The following is a 24,919-nucleotide window of genomic DNA, read 5'->3' as shown; positions in this document are numbered from 1 at the left end:
GTCAATGTGCAAGCCGCGACTAACATGGGAGCAGATGTCATCTTTGGCTCTTGGCATATGGGTGAGGTCTCCAGGGAACCCGGAGTTTCGAGTCGACAAAATGCAACTCTGATCCCAGCGGGGCTAGTGGCCAGGTAACCCCTAAAATAGAATTCTGATTGGTACTAATTAAAACATGTCAAGGTATTTGATGTATTTACGAGGGGTGAGTTCTATGCGCGTTTGGTGGGCCCCTACAAATAGTAATAGAATGAATCTACCCGGTTTGCGTTGAAGAGGCGTGGCCACGACTGCTGCCCCCCCCCCCCCTCCCATTAGCGGCACCTCCCATCTAACTCTTCATCACCATCCTCGCAAGAGAAGTTCAAGGGGAACCTTGAGGAACGGAAGATCCCTCCCGTGATGAAGAGGACACGGTGACTACTTTGAGGCCACGCGTTTTGCTACGCGAAGCAGGAAGAGGCTCCGCCCTCCTTGGTTGGGAGCCATTAGCGCGACCAAGTGGCGGTTCGGGTCCGAGCCGGTCGGCGAGCGCAGCTGACTTGAGGTGCGCGCATGTTCGGCAGCAGCCTGAAGGAGGAGCCTCCGCTGGGCAATATGGTCCAAGTGGCGGGCATGAACGCAGCCCGGGGATGGATGCTGGGGTGTCCGCAGGGGGGCAGCGGCGGCCTGCTGGACGCCAACACCGCCGCGCAGAGGTCAGGATCCTCTATTTGGATGAGCGACACTAAGTTTGCGTCCAGGGGGGAAAAAAACACAGACGCACAACTCTGCACGCAGTCATGTTTCATGTTTTATGTTGAATGTTTCCACGTGCGATTTGGACGGGCTGGGCCGGGCGTCCGTGTGCAGCGGTGTTGCAGTGGGTCGAGCGCACTTCGAGAAGCAGCCACCCTCCAACCTGCGCAAGTCCAACTTCTTTCACTTCGTCGTGGCGCTTTATGACCGCCAAGGGCAGCCCGTGGAAGTGGAGAGGACCAACTTCATCGACTTCATCGAGAAAGACAAGGTACGCATCATCACACATTTTTTTTCTTTGGATCTGTCAATAGTTTGTGCTGAAATGCCCCCTCACCACACACACACGCACACACACACACCCTAAAAAAATATAATTGCTGTCGTTGTGTGTGTGCACGTGCAGGAAAGTGCGGGCGAGAAGACCAACAATGGCATACACTACAGGCTGCAGCTGCTCTACACCAGTGGTCAGTCGCTCGCTTTTATATACAGTGCAGTGTGGGGGGTGGGGGGGGGGGGCGTCTTTTTGCACGTAATATGAAATGTTTATTGCAGCTATACGTAGATGTCCGTGCAAAGACGAGTGTTGTGAAAATGATGAGAACAAACTTTGCGTTGCTCCTGTGCAGGTATCAGAACGGAGCAAGACTTTTATGTCCGACTCATTGACTCCGCCAGCAAACAGGTGAGCTCTTCTGCTTGTGACATATGTGGACGTGTACCACAGACATGTTAAAGAACGACCTTTTGTTTTTAATTATTCACCATAATATAGCTTAAAGATATAATAGCAGTTGAGTTGAGGTGCTTGTGGTTCTTCCCAGCCCATTGTCTACGAGGGCCAAGACAAGAACCCCGAGATGTGTCGGGTATTGCTCACGCACGAAATCATGTGCAGGTCAGAATCACTCGTCACAGTAGTTAGAGAGCCCTTCAAACAACTCCTACTTTCACATCCACTCCATCTGTGTGTGTGTGTGTGTGTGTGAGGTGTGATAAAAGTCTGACGGAAAAGTGCGCTGACAGTGTCAAGCGAAACATCTCCACCACAACTCTATTTCTGTCTGCGACAGCCAACGCTCGCTCCTTTCATGTGCGCTCGCTAACAGCTGTTTTGTCTCTTTTCAGCCGCTGCTGCGACAAGAAGAGCTGCGGCAATCGCAACGAGACGCCCTCAGACCCCGTCATCATCGACAGGTACGCTAGCGTGTACGCGCATGCGTGTGTCACCTTTGCGTGTGCGCACACACAGGCTCTGACATCTGCGTTGGCTTCTTGAAAATGATTCTTACACGCGATGTCACCATCAACACGCAACACAGTACACAAACATACACACTAGTCATGCATACGTGCACACACGGCAAACACACACACATTATCCCAGTAAAATGGGTCACCAGTTAGACGAAAAAACTGAATTTGTTATGCTTGAAGTTTAAAAAAAAAAATCACAGTGTGTATGTGAGCGAGTGTGTATAGCAGAGAGCATGATGGGAGATGTCAGGGTAGGTGGCAGAGATGGAATGTCAAGGTTACCGTGGATACCGTGGGAGACTTCCTGTCACTGGCCATTCACAGATTCGCATTGCAACACACACACACACACACACTCATCTCTCTTTCACCCACGTGTAAACACACCAGACAGACACACACACACATAGAGTGCATGAGGCTCTTTAGCAGTCAAGCAGGCGTGTGATAGGATATATTGCATCTCGTTGACCTTTGATTAACCCCGAGCGAAACGGATTAACTGGGCCACACACGTGCATGTGAAAGTGAAACCTTCCATTCATTGCAAAAGTTTGAAAAAGACACAAGGAAGAAAAGTGTGTGTTCGAAGCAACCGTGCAGTAAGTCACGTGATGAAATGTGGATTGATGGCTATGTTGAGGAACTTAGTCAACACACAACTAAAGCATGCTGAGCTCATCAATGATGTCACTCTGCATGTGTGTGTGTGTGACCTGTGCATTTGTCACTGTTGGTGTGTAACATATCTTGCGAGGGTTAGTTGGTTGGGGTTAAGAGGGGTCGCGGCCCAAGGAAAAGACTACAGGAAACTCGGAAGGGAAGATGAGCACACATGCGGCGCCGCAGCGCTCTCTTCTCACGCGCTAAAAGCAGGATGACGGCGAGGAAGATGAAGATGAGGAAGAAGACGAAGACAAGGAGGAGGAAGTTGAGGGGGAGGACAGAGAGCAAGATGAGGATTTCAAGTCAGCTTATGGAAAGGTGTGCACGGAGGACGAGAAGCTTTGCTTTGTTTCCCAGGATAAAACCACCATGGGGGGGGTCTGTCAATCAAAGAGCTGCATTAGGGAAGGAGGGGGCGAGGGGGCTGTCAATCATTTGGCGGAGGAGTTAGAGGAGGAGGGACTCTATTAAATGATCTCTTCATCTTTTCCGCCTTTGTCTTCCACCCACGCACACACACACCTCCACGGTGAAGATTGTGAAGCTGCATTTTAATGGATGATTATGTTTTATCGCACACACACAGAGCGTGTGTGTGTACGTGCGTGTGAGACAGGATGGTGGCTTGACATGTGCTCTCATTTAGCGACCTTGCAAAGGTCAAGTCACCTCAATAGAAAGCGCCCTGTCAGCACACTTTAATCCGGGCACGCTTGCAGAGAAGCTTGTAGGGGCCGAAGTCAACTGGTCACAATTACCGTGACTGGCGACCAATCCAGGGAGCGAAGCATAGAGACCAATCAGAGGGCTTCCCAACTCGGGAAGCACCTGCCAACAACTCTGCTTGCTGGGTGTTTTAGTTTGGGGTAGCGTGGTTATTCTTAGCTCAGCGACAGCCTAGTGAGTCTTTTGGGAATACAACGGGCATGCACGCATTGAGTGAAAGCTCATGGAATTCCCCAGGAAGTTCCCCTTCCCTCCCTCACTCTGTTGCCGTCATGAGACTCTTAACGTTCTGCAAAAATAAAAATCTGCATGAAGAGCTGTGCTTGCTTGCTGATGTCACGTAGACACTTGGACACGCTTTTTTGCATCCGTGGGTGTGCTGCTCTGAGGGTAGCAAAGGTCAAAGGCCATGTTATCACAGGAACATGATCGAATGTTGGGGGGGGTTGTCAGGGTGGCTGAGCGCTGCTCCCCCCCCACAGTCATTGAAGCTTTTATAATTGCCTGCTTTAATTGGAGGCTTCTTAACGACTGCACACTCATGCAAGCCATTTACGCACTGTGTGTGTGCGCACCCCATAGTTGAGGCCAGATAGGGTCAATTGTGTGGGGCGGGGGGGTTTGAAATGAAGCCGACGAGAGGATGAAGGATAAAATAAAATTGTGTGCCTGTGTGTTGTTGGGGTTATGCTAAATGCAAGATCACATTTTGGTGGCCGTGTTGTGTTTACAAATTATGGTTAGGGTAAGGATGGAACAGATGAATGGCATTCCCACTTTTTTTTTTTTTTTTTTAACTTGATCTAGCAAAGAGAGCATTTTGTTGCCTTGCAAGACGCTGCAAACTTTCCCATTTCGCTGATTGCACTTGGAATATGTGCGCAAGGAGGACCGGACAGGGGGAGGTTGCAGGAGGTCAGTGTGGCTGTCCTACGCCGTGATAGGCTGTCACCCGGGTAGCAGAGGTCATCGTAATTAGCCAGGCCGAATGGCGGCGCGTCGTGTTCCAGGCCGGCCCGAGCTCGTTAACGCGCGCTTTGACGCGGCCGCCTGCCACGCTGGCCGACTTACCTCCGCTTTGTTCTCACTCCGAGCAGTTGAACCTCCGAGAGGAAATCGCGCAATGATGTCTGTAAAAACGCTTGCCAAAGAACGATGCCAAGTAACACGAGGAAGCCGCGAGATGTGACAAGACGCAAATAAGCCTTCGCAGATCAGCTCCCCGTGAACAAAAAGGAGCAACTTGACGCCTCCCGAGGATGCAAGTGTTTTCCTACCACCGCGTATCGCATTTGAACATGATCAAGTTAACCAGCTTCCCACGTGAAGGTGCACCGTTTGATCTGGCAAAAGGAAACAATTGCTTTCGTTCCCGTTTCGGTTTTGCATGCTGCCGAATACTTGACGAGAAGCCCTTTGTTGTGTTTTGTCATCTTGTCGTGTGTCTGGATAGGTTCTTCCTCAAGTTTTTCCTCAAGTGCAACCAGAACTGCTTGAAAAACGCCGGAAACCCGCGAGACATGAGGAGGTTCCAGGTACGGGCGCTCTTGCGTGCGTGCGTGTGTGCTACAAAAGTATCTTTTCCACACACACTGACAGGAAGTGAGAAAAAGGATGATGGCCCATTCACGCTTTTCTTTAACGAAGCTGTTGCACGGCGTCAGAGAGAGAGAGAGAGAGAGAGAGAGAGAGAGGGTGTCTGACAGCAGCAGCGTGTGAGCGCAACCGCGCGTGTGCCTAATTGTGCAGCTATTGTAGTGAAACCAGCGGAGACAGCTCTGTTTCTGTGGGAGATCATTAAGGGCCGGACCCTTCACCGGCACGGCGCCGCACCACCGCAAAACACGCGTGCGCGTGTCTTATGGGTGTCAGATTTGGCGCAAGCAGTAGCTTCGGGCGCCTCTTCTACTTTGCTTTTCACTAGTTTTGGAGTCGTGAGGTGGAAGAAGAAAGCAACGCCAAAAAGTTCCACAGTCTGATTTACTGAGTCTTCTTCTTCTACCCGTGCTGAATAATGGCGATCCAAATTCCTCAATTGCCCTTTGCCAGGTGGTGGTGTCCACGACAGTGAGCGTGGATGGTCACGTGCTTTCCGTGTCCGACAACATGTTTGTCCACAACAACTCCAAACATGGCCGCCAGGCCCGGAGGCTCCAGCCGGCCGCCGCCACGCCGTCGTACCTCCTCCATGGTAACGCATGACACTACGCTACACAACATGAGCGCTCTGTGTGTGTGTGTGTGGGTGTGGGTGTGTATCATGAGCAGCAGATGGTTGATGGGTTAATCCTATCAGGTGATTCCTGTCCCTCCATCTGGCTCATCACACACACACACACACACACACACACACACACACACACACACACACACACACACACACACACACACACACACACAATATATGTAACGCTGTGTGTGTGCGGAGTAGGGGCCTCACCGTGCATCCGCGCCATCAGCCCCGGAGAGGGTTGGACCAGCGGGGGTGCTACGGTCATCGTCATCGGGGAAAACTTCTTTGACGGCCTGCAGGTCATCTTCGGATCGGCGACAGTGTGGAGTGAGGTAAGGCCATGCGGCGCTCAGTATCAGTGGAGAAAATGCAAACGCCATTCATCCGTTTGCCTCCTCTTGCAGCTGATCACGCCAAACGCCATCCGCGTGCAGACGCCGTCGCGGCACATCCCCGGCGTGGTGGAGGTCACCCTGGCCTACAAGTCCAAACAGTTCTGCAAGGCCATGCCGGGACGCTTCATCTACACGGGTATAAAAAAAACATGAGGCCCGTCATCTCTTTGAGTCTTGCTTAATTGTCTTTTAATGTGTGCCCTGCGAAGCTCTCAACGAGCCCACCATCGATTATGGCTTCCAAAGACTACAGAAGGTCATCCCTCGCCACCCCGGAGACACTGACAACCTGCCAAAGGTGCACGCGCACGCGGGGCAGCGAGCCGTATGAGAGGATTAACAGCAAACAGATGATTGAGGAATTGCTCAATGAATATTTTGATCTGCATATGTTTTAAGTGTGCATCCACACACTCATTTAGACACTGCACACACAAAAACACACACGCCCTTCCCCTGATATGACTTGACTCCCAGTGATGATGTCAGGTTGGATGTTGAGGTCATGGCTTAGTTTAAAGACAAAGCGATCAAATGAGCTCATCTGTTTGCGTGTGTGGAATGACATCATGATAATGGGAGGGAGACATGTCCGACATGTTCTGCAGAACTGCCCACCCCAAAAAAAAGGGTGCGTCTCGCCAGCGACCAAATAATTAAAATCTTTTTTTTAAACTCTTTATTCCCCCCCAGGAGGTAATCCTGAAGCGAGCGGCCGATCTGCTGGAGGCGCTCTACGCCCTGCCGCACAGCGACCAGGTCAGCTCACGTCACGCCTAGCTAATTGGGGCACACCTGCGTCACGGGACATCATTTGGGATCGTGCTGAAGTCACGTGACCTGTTATGACATGGGCGAATGTTGTGTGGCGATGTCATGTCACATGTCTTGACATCTGTGGTTGTAAAGTGATCATGTGACATGTCACGTGACATACGTGGTTTGTGCAGGAAGCGTCGGCGAAGCGTGGGGCGAACATTGCGGAAGCTCTTTACAGCGTTCCGCGAGGCCACGCCCAGCTATCTGGTACCGCCCACCCCGACGCAACAGGTGTGAGCTCATTCGCCGGGCAGCGGTGCGTCAACGTGACCGAACCCTCGCAGACCGATCGGGGTGCGTGCGTTTCCAAATCCCACCCGCCACCGGTCCTTTCCCCCTAATCCTAAACCACCCTCAGGTTTCGTCCGGCCCGGCGGCGGTAATGGACTATCACCTCACGCGTACGCATCTGCCAGCTCCACGCCGCTGCATGCCGGCTACTCGCACGCACGCACGCCATCGCCGCACGCGTATATCAGCAACGCTGCTGTTAGCAACCTGGGAGCATCGCCCACCTTCATCAACGCATCGACCGCCAACTCGCCTTACGCCGGTGAGTCCGCATCTCCTGCCCTTGACGTATTCCATCAATGCTAATAATGTGCGTGCATGCAGTGGTCCCTTCCAGCCCCACGATGGCGTCGTTAACGTCTTTGCCCGCCAACTGTTCGGCGGCGTCAACAGCGGTGGGCGTGTTCTCATTCTCGCCCGCCACGTTGGTGTCGGCCGCCGTCAAGCAGAAGTCAGCCTTCGCGCCGGTAGTCAGACCTCAGTCGTCGTCGCCGCCGCCACCATCTTGTAGCAACGCCAGCGGACTGCAAGGTGATGCAATGACACTAACTGACCACCAGGACGTCGTCAAATTTTTTTGCACGTCTGCATGTATTCCCGTGTTTTTGCACAGATGGCAACTTTGCGGAGCCCGTGAAGTTCTCATCGGGCGCGCTTCAAGGGCTGGCGTTCAGTTAAAGTAGGTCCCGCCTTTTCTCTTGACCTCATATCCTGTTTTCGTCTGCGTCCTCACCAATCTTCCAGGAAATCATTTGTGTCCCAATTTTGGAAAACCTGTTGCTTTTTCTTCTTTTTCTAAAAGTGCTTTTTGTCTTCCTCTTGCTTTTGGCGGCCGTCCCAGGAAGCCCCGCCTCCCCAGTGTCAAGCTGATGTACGTTTGAGTCCCCTTTTGTCTTCCTTTGCACTCTCCATTTTGGTGCCTCGGTGATGCTGTGCCATCTTTAGCAACAGCAGCCTCGTACACGCACTTCGATTTGACACCATGATTTGTGCATGAAAGGGAAGTTTTGCTTCTTGGTGTTCATTCTCTTGCTTTGTTGTGGGTGGAGGACAGCAAAAAAACACTTTTCTATTCTTTTTTACACTTTGGAGTGTAAATGAAGCAAACTTTTGTGGCACTGAATTAAACTTTCCCGTCTGTGATTTTGGCATCGCGTCATTTTGTTGATTTTGCTGTTTTACTTTTGTCTCATTTCAGCTTAATCACAAGTTTGCATGATTCTCCTCAGCGGACACTTCATTAGGTACACTGTCAAATGGCATCCGATACAGAAATTGCGCCGTTTTGAAGCTAACAGCGTCTACTTGACAGAATCGGAGATGTGCGTGTGCGTGAAGTCATCCATTAGCTAATGGATGTCTTTGCTCGATTCTTTTATCGTCTCGTCCGCCATCAGTTTGCTGTTGTCGCGCCCTCAGCAAAATGCACGAGTTTGCGAGTTGAATGTATGCAAATGCTCAAACGAGTCAGCCAAACGAAAAGTGTTGCTTTTTACACGCTCGCGTTGCTTTTAGCACACTTGAGTGGACAGAAGAGCAATAATATGAGATGATTGTTGTCGATTTGGACTCATCAAAGAGGAACGATTTCCATGTGAGACTCCGTTAGCTGCCGGCATTCCTTTTTGGAGGACAATGCACGCGGCGTGCTCGACTTCAGACTGATCAAATCCATCAGTGATGACACTCCAAAGCGACGCACGCGCACGCACACGCACTCACCGGATAGTCACTTAAGAGCAGTGTCGGAAATCGATGTGGGAACGCTAGCTCACAACAATTATCATTCTCTCGCTCTTGAGCATTTCTCTTCCTGGGAAGAATGGCTTTTGCCTCCTCCTCCTCCTCCTTCTCCCCATGATGATGAGGGTTAGGGTATCAACCAAACACACGCACCTACACGTAGACTCTACTTGTGCTTTTTTGGTTGACACCTAATGAGGTGGGACACACACACGGGAATAACAATGAGGACAAATGAAAGTGCGAAAACTTCCCTGAGTGTCTCTTTTAATTTGAATCTGATTTAATGAGAGCAAATCCAACATCATAGGTGTGCGTATAGGAGTGAGAGGGGAGTGGTGGGGGGTGCGTCGACAGATGCTGTGAGCGAACAAGAACAACTCACAAACATCACACACCAGCAGGATGGAAATAGAAACATGGGCGGGAGGGGGGGGTGCATTTGTGTGAGTGCATGAGTGTTTGTGACTGAGTTTGTGTGTCAGGGCTGTTCAAAATTCATCATCACGATTTACAAAATTTTACCGGTCAGTCTTGTCAGTGACGGCAACATGATGTTAGTTGCTTGACGGATCACTAATGTGTGTGTGTGTGTGTGTGTGTGTGTGAGCGTGTGTGTGTCTGTGTGCATGCGTGCCTGCTTGGGTGCCGTGTGCAGTAAGAGAAGTGAAAGTGTCCCAAACAGACTTCAACTGTTTTCTTTTTATAAACTGCAGCTGGTGTTTGTGCGTTGCTACTTTTAGATTCATCGTTGGAAAATATAGTTTGAATTCGTTTTTAGGGTGGCTTTTTGTTTTTTGTCGTTATGACATTTTTCCAATTAATTTTAGTATAGACAGACAGTGATCAACAAATTAATTTGATGAAAATTTCCTGCAGTTTTGTCATCCTTCACCCTTCCAAACAATCGCATGGCGTTGCGAGAAGTCATTGGAATAGAAATGGAATGAATTATTGAATTTTCTGTTGATGTCGCTCAGGGGGAACATGTGAGCTGTGGCCAACAGCAGCACATGCAATACATGAGTTTTATTTCTTAATACATATTCCCACATGCAAGGGAATTAAATAAGTGTACTGTAAAAGCCATTAAAGAATGATTGCTTCCGGTACCTGCAACATAGACGACACATGTTGACACACGCAGCCACATTCCTGTATGGGCGCGCCTACACAACACCTTTGGGCGCGCTTGTTACACTGAGCCTCGCACACGCCGCTCGTCGTCCTGGGAAAGACGTGCCGGCCGACGCCGAGGCTCCGAAGTCAACTTCGAAAAAGGCCTCGTACTTTGCCGAGGTTCCCGCAAGCGGAAATCCGAGCTGGCTGATCAGCTGCGGGTTAAGCGGCTGCTTCTGTGCCCGATGGAGTCTTCGCGTCATGGACAGAGGAGGTTTGTCGGAGGAAGCGGTGGCGGATGCCTGTAAGGACGGAGACCCCGCCACCAAGGTCACGTATCGTCCGGGGTATTTCTGGGCTTGCCAGGTACGAGGCTTATGCTAATGAGAAAGTGACGTCATGGGAGCGTGTCTTTGCTGGCTTTAGGACTACATGATGCAGCAGACCATGCTGAGGGTCAAAGATCCCGCTCGCTCCCTTGACTTCTACACACGAATCCTCGGAATGACGTCAGTGCCGACCGGCCACCGGAGGCCTCGCAACTCCCATGCCACCTTACAAAGTGTGTGTGTGTTTGGTTGTCTGTCAGATTGCTGCAGAAGATCGACTTCCCGTCGGTACACTTCAGCCTTTATTTCCTAGGCTTCGAGAACAAGGCCGATATTCCTACCGATATCCGGGAGAGGACGGCTTGGACGTTTTCCCGCCGAGCTACCTTGGAGCTTACCCAGTGTGTAAACACTTCATATTGGAGATTTACGATGTCACCTTTTTTTTTTTTTTTTTACGTGCATGTACACAGGAAGGTTATCAGACAATAAAAAATTAATTTAGACATAGTTATCCGTGGAATATAACGTCAAGTATGTTATTGTTTATTTATCTGTGTGTGCGCGCACGCGTGTGCGCGCATGTACCAGTAACTGGGGCTCAGAGTCGGACGCCAGCTTGACTTACCACAACGGAAACAGCGACCCCATCGGCTTTGGTGAGAAGTGCAGCCCCTCTTTCAAATATTCATATTTTCAATTGAATTTGACACTTTAACTTTTTTTTTTTTAAGGTCACATTGGCATCGCTGTACCAGACGTTGGCATCGCTTGTCACTTGTTTCAATCTCTGGGCGTCACCTTCATCAAGAAGCCGCATTCTGGTAAATCAGGCAATGTAAACATTATTGTTTTGGGTTTTTGAAACGGAAGTTTGTGAGCTTGACAACAGTTGTGATTCATTGGCAGGCAAGAGGAAAGGGCTGGCCTTCATTCAAGATCCCGACGGCTACTGGATCGAGATCTTCACTCCGGACACGATGGCGACCTTGATGGCGCCTTGACGCTGATCCTCGGGCGTGTGCGCACAGATGCATTACTGTGTAAAAATAGTGTACCTAATGAAGTGTCCAAGAAGCACGTCACAAACAAAACAGCCAATCAGGAGGTGGGGATGAGGAGGTCTTTTTTCCGTTTCAGTTAAGTTTTGACTATGATTTTTCCCTAATGAAACACACACACACAAACAGACATAAATAAAACATACTTAAATTAAACAAATGTAATTTTTATTGAGTGTTATTAGGTACACCTGAAAATGGCGGTGTACCTAATGAAGTGTCCATAAGTGACGTCACAGATCAAACCAGCCAATCAGGAGGTGGGGGTGAGGGCGGGTGTGGCACTTTTCACTTTCAGTTAAGCTTTGGCCATGATTTTTCCCTAATGAACTGGCCTGTTATTAGGTACACTTGAAAATGGCGGTGTCCCTAATAGAGTGTCCAAGTGACGTCACAGATCAAACAGCCAATCAGAAAGTGGGGGTGAGGGCGGGTGTGGCACTTTTCATTGTCAGTTAAGCTTTGACCACGATTTTTCCCTAATGAAGTGGCCTGTTATTAGGTACACTGTACTGTACCTGGGTCTGGGTGACCAGACGAGTTTTTGAAATTCCCCCCGGACAGATTTTTGGGGCTAAAAATTAGGACATGTCCGGGAAAAGAGGACGTCTGGTCACCCTAGTAGTCACAAGGTCCAGGAGGGACATGAGCAGTCTCAGTTGAGCACTTGATAAGGGATACCAAGCACTTTCCCCGATTGCATTTGTTTATTTCTTCATGCAATTGCTTGAAGGGCTGCATGGAAATACAATTCACATACCTTTCAGGTGCTTTGAATGACCACCCTTAAAATAATTCGAACACTCTGTGCCAAGGTGGCCGAATGGAATAATATTGGTCTGGAGTACAGGAGAGGGCGGGTTCGAGTCCCGCTCAGTGTCATATTTGGAAATCATACGGACTAATGTGCAAGACTCGAACTCGGTTCTCCAGAATACAAGGCAAAGAGTCCTGCTCTGTAATATATTTACATATTACACAAAGCCATGTGTGAGATTCGTACTCGGGTCTCCTGAACTCAAGGCAAAGACTAACCACAAGACCATCTCTGGATCTGTAGAGCAGTCGACCCATTCACGTTAAATACAAATATTTTTTGAAATTTCCATGGCAATGTGGCCGAATGGTATAACACTTGGCCTGGTACTCGGTCGACCAGGGTTCGAGACCAGCTCTGTCCAACATTTACAAATTAAAGCGAGCGATAACCAAGATTCGAACTCGGGTCGCCCGAACTTAAGGTAAGCGCTTTAACCACGAGACCACCTGTGTATCTTACGACGACATGGCAGTTGTTCTGTATTTGTAGAACCATAGACCTTAAATGCATGTATTTACCTGTAAATGGAAAATAGAGAGCTTAAAATTGTTTGCAATACTCACAGTTAGTCGTCACCGGTCGTGCTAGCTGCAAAGTGAACTGGCGTGCCTACGGTAGCCGAGAAAGCTCAATACTGACAAATAGATACTCGTGGATTAAAATGCCCTTGTTGTATTTGAAAAAGCCTTGTGAGAACTGTCAGACATTATTAAATCAAGGAGTTTGACTGTATTCAACTTGTAAATTGATGTCGCAATATAAACAAAAAATGTGCGGTCCCTTTCCTGCAGTTCCACCCAGGCGCCGTTAGGAGGCAGCAGCGCTCTCAGGAGTGCGTTGTTCGCCTTCCGCCGACAACAGACGATAAATCCCGTGACGTCGTGACGCTGTACGTGCGTGCGGCGCCGCGCAGCAATATGTCGCTTCATGAAGGTATGTTGTTGTTGCTTCCCTGCTTATTTGCTTCCCATTTTGCAACTGTCGACATAAGTGACGGAAGTTGCGAACTCTTTGGAAAATCTTCTCTACTGTCGTTTGACTTTTGCGAACTTGACGTTTGGTTGCCTCGGCTAACGTGAGCGTGGTTTTGCTAGCTTGCTCTCCTAGCTAGGCTACGTTGTCACACTTGAGCTAAATCGCGTTCGCTAGCTGGGTCAAAGGCTCTTCAATGATTTAAAATTTACTAGTTGGCCACTTTGCGCGCGCCACCGTCTTTGTTCAGACAGTCAGAGCTGTCGCGCGGCCGTTTGAAACTTTCCTAAATTTGTCGTCATCTTTTCCGCAACACTGACTGCAGTCATTGGAAAGCCCGCTCAACACAGACAACATCAAGTAATGATGTTCGTTATTCCTAAATCATTCGTTATTAAGTGATTGCAATCTCTTTGCAGAACGTTAAATCTCGGGATGAATAAAAGCATAAACTGAAAACTATAAATTGAAGTTTTAGCTTCCTTTTATGGAACAAATGCAGCAAAAAACCTCGTTGATAGTAATTGCAATTATGTAATTAATTGACGAAAACCAGACATGTTCGCTGTATTTAGTCTGAATTAAATTATAATTGTAAAATGTAGTTTCAATTGTATTTTTTACTATATTTTCTTTAGAACTTCTTCTCACCATTAGCTTTAGCTTGTCATTAGTTTTGTATTTAAGTGTTGTCATCTGTGATTGGGGAGTTAAGAATGAGCGACTGTCTGCGTTTGCCATCATCAGCTAATAATTTTAGCAAAGTCTTTGGCCATACACCATGTCGTCTTTGCCCATGGTATTCTTGGTGGTCTTCTTCCATGATGCCAGAGGAGGAAGACTTGGAGTGGGAGCCTCCCACCGAGGCCGAGATGAAGGTGATCCAGGCCCGGAGGGAGAGACAGGACCAGATCAGCAAAGTCATGGGCGACTACCTCCTCAAAGGATACAAGATGCTGGGCGAGTGCTGTGACGTTTGTGGCGTAAGTCTGACTCTAACACTAAGTCACTAACACCTGGTGGGGTTGTTTTGTGTCATTGTGAGTGTTGTTTGTGTGCAGACCATCTTGCTGCAGGACCGCACACACAAGAACTATTGTGTCTCATGCCAGGAGCTGGACTCTGACGTTGACAAAGACAATCCTGGTAAGACTTAAGCGAGTCGTTATGAAAGAATTTTCATAAAGTGGGACTGTGTAGTTGACACCAGGGCAGAAATTATCAATAAAATACTCTTAAGTCATCACAGATGGATTTTTGGAATACTTTGTTAGCGGCTACAAAAGACTGACATGACTAGTATCCTGTCAGCCCTCAATGCACAGGCGGCGTTGTCTCAGGTGCGAGAACGGCGTCTGGCGGCCCGGTCTCCGGCTCCGTCTGATCCGGTACACGTCAACGGTGACTGCGGCGTCGTTGCCGTCCCCCAGCCCAGACCGGAGCACTGCGAAGGAGCGGCAGCCGGGGGCAGGGCAGTCCCCCCCGCGCCCGTGGCCCCGCCGACACCAGCGCCCCCCGCCGTCATCGCCCCCGGAGCAGCCGCAGCTGTTTCGGGGGCCGCTGCCACCGCCCGCCCACCGGCGCCCAGTGCGGCCTTGCGTCCGCTCCCTCGACGTCCCGTGCTGCAGGATGCCGAGGAGGCGGTGCTAAGCAAAATGCGCTGGGCCAGCGACCAGCTGCAAACCTGCGCCTCCCTGGAGTCCAGCATCCAGCTGTGCAACCTGATCTCCAGCTGCGCCGCCTCCCTGCGGAGCCTGCGGGAGATCAGCCAGTGAGGGCGCTTTGCCCTTTGAACTCTTGAGCAGGTAGGCCAGATGTCACCGGTGAGCTAGCTCTCATGTTTGTCTAAGTTATTTTTCTCTCTTCAGTGTTTGGCCATTAAAATGATTCCACTGATGTTTCCATGGCAACCTGTTGTCTGGTCACAAAAAGTCTTCCCAATAGAAAACCTGCCGATGGTTTGCCCATTTGTGATTTTTTTCTTATTTTTGGGAACCAAAGGGAAGAACTCACCTAAAACTGGTGAGGTTTTTCTCCAAATAAAAGCAACAAATTGTGAATATTGGAGACTTGACGTTGTAGGGCCGTAGAGTGGCCTCGTGGTTTGCACGTGTGCCTCGCGGTTAACTAGCTCTGGGCTGCCCGCTATTTCCTTGTTCTGCGGGGAGCCCTGCGGCATGATATCTGCTCGAGATTGAAAGTCGGCATGTTTTGCAGACATTCACCAGTCAAAATAACTTTGCTTGTTTTGTTCAAAATTGATGTCTTGAATGATTAGGTGAAGAAGCTTTGATTTCTATGAAAATGTCTTCAAAAAATGTTAACACTTGATAAATGAGATTTTTGAAAATTAGAAAAAAGTCACATTCTTCAGAAACATATGACCGAATGACTCCCATGGTCACATGGTGCTACGCCGATAGCGCAACCAATTAAATTCTTGCAATTAGTCTGGATGACTACGAGCAGATGCGCGTCGTTTCTGCACAACGTGGGACATTTTGCTCTGATTGGCGTGTTCTGGGCCACCCTCCATGATGGATGGATTACCTGTTGTCTCCACAAGAGGGCACTAGATGCAAACGCCTTCCAGAAAACAAATTAACTTGAAACTTTTTTTTTTTTTTTTCCTTTTCATACGTTGGCTCACCTGGAGGTATCAGTTTGTGAGATGTTGTATTGATCATAAAGAACTACATGATAGAGGAGTGAGAACCTTATTTTTTGAGTGGGGTTGGTCACATTAAACAAAAATACAGGTGTAGTCTGTTCGAAATGATATTCTAGTATAAAACTGAATCTGTCAGAAGTGCAAGGTGACGTGTAGTCTTCATTGCTAATTGCGTGTACAGCTAGCAAGACAATAGACATGACTACATTTAAAACAGTTTTATTTCTCTGGTAACAAAAAAAAATGCAGGTTTTTTTTTTTTTTTTAGTTTTGTACAAATAGTATTTGGGCTTCTTGGAAACAGCCGTAAAAAAAAAAAAAAAAAAAAGGTTAGGACTTCACAGCTGTCTCTCTGGATTTGTAGATCACTCCCCTGCTTTTCAGCTCCCTCACGACACCTGGAAAAACAGAAAATTGAGAATGACCAATGTACACTGAAGGTGACGCTATTGAACACAATTAAGGGAACCTTGTGATAGTGCTAACACAGGAGAACAAAAGTATTGATATTGGGCTGTACCTGGGGGTAATCTGCCAGTCACCGAAACAGCATAAACACCTGGCTTGAACGTGCCTGTGTAGAATGACATGGAAGATGTGACAAAATTAGTTTCATCAACTTTTTAATGCTCACTGTATTGTCTCTTACATATTCTCTGCCATTTTGCAACCCAGCTGTCCTCAGGACTCATCTGAGCAATCACGCTGTGTGAATAAACATAAAATGGTAAAAACCTATTGTCTTTAAAGATATTTCACATATTAGCAAGATTAGCATTTACCCATCAAATGAAGAACTGGTGCACTCATACACCATCTCTCTGTTCCCCTTCATCTGAAGGAATGACTCACAGTTGTCACAGCCATCATATTCAAACTGGTCAATAGTCTACAAGAGAAGCAAAATTGATTACATTGCGGTGGTGGAACGAAATTACTGTAAATGAGTTTGTTTCTCAATGTAGGCTACGTGTTAGCCGTAAAGCAGCAAGCGGTTCATTTGTCGTAATTCAATTTACCTTCACTAAGGAGCAAAGCAAACACGCTCGTAGATGTCGAAGGTCTTTAGGAACGGTTTCCAGAGACATTGTACTCTCAACCTGATAATAGCTCAAACTGGCTAATGTTTACCGAGTTTTAGTCTCGGGCTTATTACGTCATCACTATGCGTTAAAGTTCGATAAGGACCCTTATTTAGGCATCCATTTGACGTGCCTTATTAGAAATATACACGCAATCGCATTATTTGTAATGACAAGCCGAATAACAACAAAAATATAACATCATCCAAGGAATACACTGATGTCGTGACTGGATCCCAGATTTTTTTGTTGTTGAACTGAATATTGCGTCGTGTATGCAACTATGCATTTTTATTATACTGCCCCCAAGTGGCCACACTAGAAGGAGCCGTGCTTTTAAAGTTTGACCACGAGAGGGAGCTATGTGCTTGACTTTATTAACACCATTTTGGTGCGTGGAGTCCCATACGCCTTCGCAAGGGTTTGTGCCGTTGCCTTGATGTAAATACGGGAAAAAAGTGAACATTTTCAGCAGCCCAATTTTCACAAGTGACACTTCAGAACGTATAGCATATAACGCAAGTATATTTAATTTCGTGTTTAATTCCAATCTAACAATCGGTTCATATTGCCGCTCTTTTTTATGTCCCGACAAATCCTCGCCGATGACGAAGTGGCCCTGAAGGCAGCATGCCGAATGAGCAGGTAGCGGGAGTAAGTAAATGAGAACCCCCTTAGTGTGCAAGCAGCGTCACACGGAGTCACGGACACGGGAGAGAAGATTAGTGGGACGGTGTGGGTGAACTGTGCACGCCGTCGCTCAAGTTGACCGACTTCACATGAGGATCACATGGAGTTTGGAGCACTCGTGTTCCGCACACTGTGGCGTTTCTTGCAGTTGCACCCGGTTTATGACGGATCTCCGAGGAACATATCCAATTTCGTAGAAGTCATTGAAATCTGGAAGTGGGAATAACTTTGATCTGACGGAAGGAAGGAAAGGAGCCAACAAACGATGTTTACGCATGTGTGTCTGTCGTAATTAAATCCTTTAGGGAACAACAATGTTCGCACCGTTCAAGTTGTAAACATGTTACTTAACCATTTGGTTGGGCTGTGATCCGACCGCCCCTGCAGAGGCAACCTGGCTGGAACGTTCGCCTTTGAAGTTGAACTTCTCTTCCGTGTGCGTGCGTGGATGCGTGCGTGTTGAAAAATGTGGCGCCCTCGGGACTCTCTATCTGGCGACGCTGCTTGTCAACTCCTAGTGCGGTGTTGATAAAGGTGCAGCGATTGGCGTTGTGGATTTTTTTTTGTTTTGTTCCACCCTCATTATTATTATTAATGAGAAGTGAAGTTAAATGAAATTCGACTCATGCATGGACTGGAGCTGGGCTTTTTTTAATCTGCACGCGTGGACACGTGCGGACATTTATTACACTTGCAACCCGGAGCATGAATTTAAACTTCTTTTTTTTAAAACTTCTTTGGGATCGGAATATGCGCCTGGATGCACGCTTGAATATTAACTCTGAATGGAAGGATCGGAACGCTCACGCATGAGCTTTGATTCCGTTGTTTAAAGAAGTACAAGATTTTTTTGGACTTAAAAAAAAACACGCTTCCTCCGTGATTTCCTGCTGCCTGCTTTGAAGTCCACCATGTGCGGCCGGGCTCCGCCGCCTCAGTCGAGGCCATGACCGTCCCCCCGTGGCGCCTGGCCGGGCTCTGGCCGTGGCTGCTCATGGCGGCCCTGCAGGTGGTGCTGGGCCAGCCGGGCCCGGAATCCGAGCTGCCGTCCCGCCAAGCGGTCATCAAGGTGACGCTGGTCAAGCACGAACCGGCGGGGAGTCCCATCACTCTGAAAGGGAAGTTCGTGGGAGACAGCGCCGGTGTCGCGGAGGGGAAACTCATGCAGGTAAGGATGACATCACCCAAAAAGCACATCCACTCTTTCCCAGCCATTATTACGTCACGCCATATATTTTACACAAAAGTAATCAACACGTTTTGTAGTGAAATATCGAGGAAGGATGATTTTGATTTCTTTGAACCCATTATTAGTCTATTGCGTGCAGGGCAACACAAGTTAAATCACAATTGAGTCACCAATGTGGTGCTGACAGGCAGGTAAGCCACCAAGGTAGCCATAGGGCCTGTTCTACAAAAATAGGTTAGTTTAGTCCGAAAAGTTTGCGCCACCTTGTGGCTACATGCCCGGTCACGTGATATGTTGTTAAAAAACGGAGGTCTTGGTGATTTGAACAATGCATTTTAAAACAATTGAAGTTGTGATCATATTTAGCTCGGCGAGCACTTAAATCAAACAACAAAACAGGATTGACAAAGAGTTAATTGATTGAGTGAATGGCTGACAAAAACAAAAACAAAAAGTTATAACTGTGTGTGTGTTTCAATGATAACAAAATGGCTAGCAACAATTTTTAGCCAGATTTTGCTCGGAAGCTTTGACAATGTAACTATTTCTGTATGTAACGAAAGGCGGACAATGAGAATTACGTACAAAGTGTGCACAAAATCAGTAATTTACCTTTTCAAGAGGATAAATAAAACATTCCATTTGCTGAATCAGTTGCCGATATAAATAACCCACAATAGGCAAAACCTTGCCAAGAGTATAAGTAAAGTATTCCATTTGCTGAATCAGTTGCAGATATAAATAAGCCATAATAGGTCAAATGTGTCGTAACCCAATAAGTTGGAATCCAATTGTGCAGTGGCTGAAAAAGAATTATTATTATTATAATACTTGGGAATGCTGATTTCTATGTGCAGGTTGCTACAAATGTTTGTTTGCTCTGATCAACCAACCATCTTCTTAGGTGCGATTTAAATGAATAAGCCAGTATGCAAAATAGCCTTAGCTGTTGGTGAAAGTTGAATCCACTGATTTGCTGTTAGCTCATCAATCAGAGCATGAGATGAAAATAAATGATCAAGGGACAGTAGTAAACAAGGCAAAGTTGTTTAATTTTCCCTTATAGCCAGTTGTTGTTTTCTTTTTGTGTACAATCTCGATCACACCATTATGTAGCTGCTGTTGAACCAAAATAACGATTTTTTATCCTAAAATATAATTATGATTAAAAGCTTAAAAAAAAAAAAAAGTACATATTTGCATTTCTCAACAAAATAACTAATTTGAGTATAAAAAAAAATGAAAATTCAGTCTAATAATTTGTGTATTCTGATACTGTATGATTACATTAATCCCTTGTCTCGGTTTACTGACGCCTCTAAGGTGTTGTTTCCCTCAAAATTTTCAAGGAGCCACGTACTTTTTTGCAATCCTCCATCCTGCGGTGACCTTGCATCTGCCCACAAAATATTTGCTCACCCTCTCCCCACTCTGTGATGACAGAACTTTGAAAAATTCCTTCAGAATGGTGATGACATGCGTGTTCTTTCCAGTGACGTTGACCTAAATTTACGCAAAACATGTCTGTCATGTTTTGTGCCTAAATGTTTAACATCGACTCTTCATCAAACAACTTTATTAGCAAGGTGTGGTCGATGACAGTTAAATGAGACGTCTTAACACACTGTAATTTGAGCTGAAGTGTTTTTTTTAAAAACTTTCTGGTACCCTTTAACGAAGTATAGAAATCTGTGTTTCTTTTCATCATGCATTTTTTAGCATTTAGGATTGGATTAAGGTTGCCTGGCCATAAAGCTCCGTTGCGTCAATTTATTTACCGTCTCCTGAGAAACGGGACTGTAGATATGCACCGTAGGATCTTGTTTTTCTTCACTCGCAGGTGTTGAGTCTTTGCCACTGTTAATAATGACCGTTCCCTTCGCTTCTTCACGCCGATAGCTCTCCATTCGGCACGCCACTTAGAACCGATTATGCCTTTGTGAGAAAACAGGTTTTGATCACATCAAACGTACTGAGGGAATTCCGACATTCCTTATTAGTCCGCCGTAAAACTTTTACACTGAGGTTGAACATCCGTGAACAGGAATGTGCTGGAAGAAAAAGGAGGTTAAGATGATCGCTGTGTCAAAGCTGCTGTCATCAGGTCTCGGCAACTTACTGGAAGATGGAAAGGAACACAAAGAAGAGCTTGCTCACAATTGGGCCGGTCCGCGGTTGTGTCCGAGGTTAGGTAGGCCTGGTTTTGTCAGACGCTGCAGGATGCTCTTTGTTGCAGCTCAGGCTTGTTCCAACAGGTCCTCAAGGGCCCATGTGAGACGCTTTACGCTCAGGCTTTATGTTCTTGACTGGCAGTGGATGTGAGGAAGAGGGGGGGTCCTCTGACAAACACTCAAACTTGTGCTGAATCTCTCCTGAAGCTCTACTGTTTGCTTATTTTTAGTCAGGCACAAAAATGAAATCCAAGAGGGCTAAAAGTGCTTATTGACATCTGAATTATAATATTGTGGAGGTTTGCAGTGACCAACGTGCGACCTTTAGACATGACCTGGTTTTACATTTGAGCGTTTCTCATACTGTATTTGATTTTATTGACTATTATGTTAGCGCCATTGTGATGCAACTCCTTTGACCAATCACGGCTCACCAGTTTTCTGAAGCGGAGCCGTGATTGGTTGTGACCTGGCAACTGTGATGTAATTTTTAGTCGACAGCAAGTGACAAAAATGGCCGCCCTTTGAGATGGATCGAAACAAAGACTCTGAAGGGAGTAGACTTTTTAATTAAGTGAATAAATAGGTTGCAATTAACTCAATGATTCTAAGTGAATAAATGTAATTAACACTGACTCACTATTAGTATTTTCCCGTCTGACTGCGGTTTGCATTCCATTCTGACTTTCACGACCACTTCCTGTATTTCAAACCGTGTATGAGAACAAGGAAGTACCAATTCATGGTAATGCCATTTTATCTTGCAATATGAATGAAAATTTGTTAGTTTTGTCAAATATTGCTCAAAATACTGCAAACATTTATTGCAAAACACGGGCGGTCAAAGTAACAGTATAAACTTTCTCGATTTATTTGATTTTTAAGGATAAGAAAAATAAATAACGCATTCCTTGCTGTAACCAATTCGGAGTTATTGTTACTTTAGCCGTATTGTACTGAACAGCTAGCAACCACGATTGGTCTTACGTTGCGTCCGTCCGTTTGATGATGTCACTATAATAACAGTTCCGCTTGGGAAAATTTTTTTTTATTCATAAATGTGAACAAAGTTGTACCTTTTTTTGCGTTATGAGCCATCGCGTAAAAACAAATTTGTTTTCCCAACAGATTAACGACCTTTCATTTCAATTCAATGGAGAATATCGATTTATACCAGCCATTGGTCATGGAACAAAGTCAAGTCACTGTATTTCCTTTTTGAGCTTTCTATGGCAGCCTGCATTGAATATAGTTGAAAATTGATTGACTGCGTTCCCACTTCCTCTCTGTTTATTGCAGTCAAAAGATTTTGCTCTGGTACACGTCTCCCTGTGGTCTATTAAACAGTGGCCATGTTGGACGTGTGCCTTGTCCCCTGAATAGACACGTTCATTGGAGCACTTGGCCGCAGTCTGGCAACTCTATTAGGAGAAAGTACGGAGGCATTTTCGACTCTATCCCCTTTCCAGACATGGAGCTTATACGGTGGCCGGAGAAGAAGTGCAAAGGCTTCTGGGATGACTTTGAAGTCAACGATATCTCCACTTTTGTTGGGAGATCGCCTCGGAGTTTCATCTTCCAATGGGATTTGCGCCAATTAAGGGGAGGCTAAACATTGTGAAAGCGATTAACCGTTTTTTTTTGGTAAATCTTCTTTTTGTATATTTGAGGGTTGACCTCAGGGCCTTTTGGGGTTGTACTTACTGGGCAGTTTCCAGTTGTGCCACTCAACTTTCTTTAAGTCCCGCAAGGTATTAAGCGTCTGATCGCGGCTTCTATTGTGGAGCATGTTTGCCTCTCACAACATCTGCGCAGACCTTTGGGAACGAGGGCGGAGGGGGCTCTGAGGGAGAACATCAAAGTGTGTCCAGTTGTGAACGTGAGCTGGGATGATTAAAAACCAAGAGTGTTTACACTGCACTTCCCATATGGGCTCTGGACTCCCCCCCCCTCCCCCTAGATTTCCTGTCCATACTTCCTATCTCCCTGGATGAGATAAAAGCCTGTCCAGGGCTCCCCACAACGCTGCTGCTTAGCATAGTTTTGCTTGTTCATGCCAGACGTTTGCCCATTTGCAATTTCTTTTGGTCTTCAAATGCATGCAGGTGCAATGGAAGTCGTTACAGATTTGTTCACGCCACGCTTGTTTGAGGAAGGCCAAAAAGACGGCAGTTCAAAGTGTTTGCTAATTTAACAAGTCTAATTGATTGATAATTGGTTCGTTTGCCTTTTAATGTTGCATAACCTCAAAACATTTTTGTATAATTAGATTAGATTTCCACATAAACAAGCCTTTATTAAAATGCCGGCATGGTTCTGCAGGGTATTTCCCGCGTGTAAAATATGGATTGTCACAGCACTAAGTTTTTTAATTGGCGGGTCATGTGGTGAAATTCCTGACTCATCACCCACGTAGCAGTTTTTTGTGCAAAGGGTGTTGAATAGATTGTGTGAGACTTTATCATTGGTTTACCTTTGAACGTCATTTTTAGGCCAATTTGCAAAAACAAATTTTTGTTGGCTTTCAAATAAAGCCTCAAATGAAATTTTTAAAGCCACACATTTGCAAATGATTGGCAACGCTCTTATTCTTCTGCAGTCCATTAACTTTGAGAATAACAACAGAGCACAAAATGTGTGTTTTGAATTTGGGGCGTAAGCCTCAGATCATACAGACAGAGATCAAAAAACATTTTTTTTTTTTATATAATAAGTAACGTACTTTCGACCTTCTAAGCGCCTTGGTCCTGGCTGATGTAACTGATTCATTTGTGGTTTTGGGGTGTGTGTGTGAATGCTTCGTGTGTTCATTGTACTCTTGTTTTTTCTGTAGACCGTTTTTTTAATTGACCTGTTAATTTTCTGTTCAAAGCTTGCCGTTCTCCGCTTTGATGTGGTGCCATAATTCGGTGAGAAGTCTACTTACTGCACACCGAAGCACTTTTTCTGGTTTCTGGTGACGCGACATTAGTTTAACATTGACTTCTTTAGTTGTCTCTTCCTCGGTGCTCAGCCACTCCTTTGCCCTCCTATTGTGAGAATGGTGTTTATTTGCTGCCACGTAGCTTGTGCACACAAATGTGCTTTGTGAAAGTTAGCTTAGCAAGTTAGCATAACCTGTTAGCATGCCACTTTTTTTTTGGTTGGTAAATGTTGAGAGATTTGTGAGATACAACAGTCAGGTGCATTGCGAAAATGCTTTGACGGTCATTTTTTTTGTTAATTAAAATAAATAAATCGTTCAGCCTTTAGTCAATGACATCAGTGCAATTTAAATTGTCGAATAAAGGGCCGTTCAGGGACAATAGTCAACCTTTTAAAGTCATCATGTGGCATAATGTGATTTTTCACATTCCTTTCGAAGGCCAAATGAAGTTCACTCACTTTTATTTCCATATGGCTATTGGTTCAACCTGTTATTACATTTCTGTCGCCCTTGAATTGGCATTGCCTTGAACGCAGCACGACGTGCGTGTGCGCGATAAAGACTGGCGTGGACTAATGGCAGTCCAGGGATGTAGGGACTCCATCTGCAGCACAGGAAGCAGGCCTAGTGCTCTCCTGTCCGCCCTTTTCCATTAAAGATGGCTGTTAAGATGTTTCTTATGGCACTGGAAGAGTCAGGGAAGTGGGGGGGGGGGGGGGCATGGCAAATCTCTCAATCCTGCAGACCTCCTTTTTAAATCATTAGAACATGTCTGGAATTCTCCAGTCACAATACATTCTTTCTTGTTTTTTATACTTGTCAACCAGTTTGACAGCCATGTTCTTTTTTTAGTACAGATGGGTTTCTCTTTATTATACAAGATAATCCAGTATGGTTTGGAATCAAAGACGTTTTGGGGAATTTTCATCATCTTGCGTGACCAAAAAAAAAAAACCTCAAAGTACAACATCCCCATTAATGCTTGACTTTGTGTAAATGGTTGAGCAAATTAAATCGG

General features: G+C 46.4%; 5 protein-coding genes and 3 long non-coding RNA genes across 14 annotated transcripts in view; 4 read left to right on the top strand and 4 right to left on the bottom strand.

The window, feature by feature from the left end:
* Nucleotides 1–329: 329 nt before the first annotated feature.
* On the top strand, nt 330–8,276 carry LOC119133549 (transcription factor COE1-like). 4 transcript variants are annotated; one of them, XM_037269515.1, is made up of 17 exons: nt 330–698; nt 853–1,009; nt 1,145–1,208; nt 1,371–1,426; nt 1,566–1,639; nt 1,870–1,938; nt 4,844–4,925; nt 5,440–5,581; nt 5,822–5,955; nt 6,028–6,154; nt 6,228–6,316; nt 6,712–6,777; nt 6,969–7,068; nt 7,196–7,390; nt 7,453–7,659; nt 7,742–7,807; nt 7,970–8,276. In XM_037269515.1, exons 1-16 carry the CDS (start codon nt 556–558, stop codon nt 7,804–7,806), a joined length of 1,770 nt encoding a protein of 589 aa, XP_037125410.1. In that variant the 5' UTR covers nt 330–555; the 3' UTR covers nt 7,807; nt 7,970–8,276. The 4 variants fall into 4 exon arrangements, with proteins under 4 accessions (XP_037125410.1, XP_037125409.1, XP_037125408.1 ...); XM_037269514.1 differs by having other exon boundaries at nt 6,969–7,131; nt 7,931–8,276; XM_037269513.1 differs by having other exon boundaries at nt 331–698; nt 6,969–7,131.
* A 1,751-nt stretch (nt 8,277–10,027) lies between these two features.
* LOC119133554 (lactoylglutathione lyase-like) lies at nt 10,028–12,932 on the top strand. Of its 2 annotated transcripts, XR_005100158.1 has the most exons (7): nt 10,028–10,320; nt 10,417–10,499; nt 10,580–10,720; nt 10,911–10,978; nt 11,054–11,143; nt 11,229–11,458; nt 12,819–12,932. XR_005100158.1 is itself a non-coding variant. In XM_037269523.1 (6 exons), the coding sequence occupies exons 1-6, from the start codon at nt 10,252–10,254 to the stop codon at nt 11,321–11,323; spliced, it is 546 nt and encodes a 181-aa protein (XP_037125418.1). In that variant the 5' UTR covers nt 10,028–10,251; the 3' UTR covers nt 11,324–11,531. The 2 variants fall into 2 exon arrangements, 1 of the variants encoding a protein (XP_037125418.1); XM_037269523.1 differs by lacking the exon at nt 12,819–12,932 and having other exon boundaries at nt 11,229–11,531.
* A 98-nt stretch (nt 12,933–13,030) lies between these two features.
* znrd2 (zinc ribbon domain containing 2) lies at nt 13,031–16,077 on the top strand. The gene is made up of 4 exons (XM_037269530.1): nt 13,031–13,133; nt 14,004–14,155; nt 14,234–14,318; nt 14,484–16,077. The coding sequence occupies exons 1-4, from the start codon at nt 13,118–13,120 to the stop codon at nt 14,945–14,947; spliced, it is 717 nt and encodes a 238-aa protein (XP_037125425.1). The 5' UTR covers nt 13,031–13,117; the 3' UTR covers nt 14,948–16,077.
* A 32-nt stretch (nt 16,078–16,109) lies between these two features.
* On the bottom strand, nt 16,110–17,029 carry supt4h1 (SPT4 homolog, DSIF elongation factor subunit). The gene is made up of 5 exons (XM_037269531.1): nt 16,863–17,029; nt 16,626–16,732; nt 16,493–16,548; nt 16,364–16,417; nt 16,110–16,241 (listed from the first exon to the last, which is right to left on the bottom strand). Exons 1-5 carry the CDS (start codon nt 16,929–16,931, stop codon nt 16,174–16,176), a joined length of 354 nt encoding a protein of 117 aa, XP_037125426.1. The 5' UTR covers nt 16,932–17,029; the 3' UTR covers nt 16,110–16,173.
* Nucleotides 17,030–17,432: 403 nt separating this feature from the next.
* On the bottom strand, nt 17,433–18,088 carry LOC119133560. The gene is made up of 2 exons (XR_005100160.1): nt 17,968–18,088; nt 17,433–17,848 (listed from the first exon to the last, which is right to left on the bottom strand). It is a non-coding gene; the product is annotated as an uncharacterized LOC119133560 (long non-coding RNA).
* Nucleotides 18,089–18,345: 257 nt separating this feature from the next.
* Nucleotides 18,346–19,843, bottom strand: LOC119133562. Its single transcript, XR_005100161.1, has 2 exons — nt 19,417–19,843; nt 18,346–18,726 (listed from the first exon to the last, which is right to left on the bottom strand). It is a non-coding gene; the product is annotated as an uncharacterized LOC119133562 (long non-coding RNA).
* The window catches only part of LOC119133546 (E3 ubiquitin-protein ligase RNF43), a 44,451-nt gene continuing 38,055 nt past the window's right edge, over nt 18,524–24,919 (top strand). For 2 of the 3 annotated variants that reach the window (XR_005100156.1, XM_037269507.1), the window contains exon 1: nt 18,524–18,783. Coding sequence is in view for 1 of the 3 variants with exons in the window: in XM_037269507.1 (XP_037125402.1) it covers nt 18,562–18,783 (222 nt within the window). In the remaining 2 variants the exon portion in view is untranslated. The remainder of the gene's footprint in view (nt 18,784–24,919) is intronic. The other variant, XR_005100157.1, reaches the window with a different exon arrangement.
* Nucleotides 20,463–21,396, bottom strand: LOC119133559. The gene is made up of 2 exons (XR_005100159.1): nt 20,924–21,396; nt 20,463–20,855 (listed from the first exon to the last, which is right to left on the bottom strand). It is a non-coding gene; the product is annotated as an uncharacterized LOC119133559 (long non-coding RNA).

Source organism: Syngnathus acus, chromosome 14 (genome assembly GCF_901709675.1).
Source record: "Syngnathus acus chromosome 14, fSynAcu1.2, whole genome shotgun sequence".
Classification (NCBI taxonomy): domain Eukaryota; kingdom Metazoa; phylum Chordata; class Actinopteri; order Syngnathiformes; family Syngnathidae; genus Syngnathus; species Syngnathus acus.
The sequence above is the reverse complement of the archived record's forward strand: the minus strand, read 5'-3'. Positions and strand labels throughout refer to the sequence as shown.

Bases quoted from the DNA above. Each gene is read 5' to 3' on its own strand.
- LOC119133549 (XM_037269514.1), top strand. From the start codon at position 556: ATGTTCGGCAGCAGCCTGAAGGAGGAGCCTCCGCTGGGCAATATGGTC. The intron at 1,209-1,370 runs GTCAGTCGCTCG...GCTCCTGTGCAG, and splicing joins GCAGCTGCTCTACACCAGTG to GTATCAGAACGGAGCAAGAC. The intron at 1,939-4,843 runs GTACGCTAGCGT...GTGTCTGGATAG, and splicing joins GACCCCGTCATCATCGACAG to GTTCTTCCTCAAGTTTTTCC.
- znrd2 (XM_037269530.1), top strand. The intron at 14,156-14,233 runs GTAAGTCTGACT...GTTTGTGTGCAG, and splicing joins AGTGCTGTGACGTTTGTGGC to ACCATCTTGCTGCAGGACCG. The intron at 14,319-14,483 runs GTAAGACTTAAG...GTATCCTGTCAG, and splicing joins CGTTGACAAAGACAATCCTG to CCCTCAATGCACAGGCGGCG.
- LOC119133554 (XM_037269523.1), top strand. From the start codon at position 10,252: ATGGACAGAGGAGGTTTGTCGGAGGAAGCGGTGGCGGATGCCTGTAAG. The intron at 10,321-10,416 runs GTCACGTATCGT...TGCTGGCTTTAG, and splicing joins ACGGAGACCCCGCCACCAAG to GACTACATGATGCAGCAGAC. The intron at 10,979-11,053 runs GTGAGAAGTGCA...TTTTTTTTTAAG, and splicing joins CAGCGACCCCATCGGCTTTG to GTCACATTGGCATCGCTGTA.
- supt4h1 (XM_037269531.1), bottom strand. From the start codon at position 16,931: ATGTCTCTGGAAACCGTTCCTAAAGACCTTCGACATCTACGAGCGTGT. The intron at 16,733-16,862 runs GTAAATTGAATT...CTTCTCTTGTAG, and splicing joins TGCTTTGCTCCTTAGTGAAG to ACTATTGACCAGTTTGAATA. The intron at 16,549-16,625 runs GTAAATGCTAAT...TTATTCACACAG, and splicing joins ACCAGTTCTTCATTTGATGG to CGTGATTGCTCAGATGAGTC.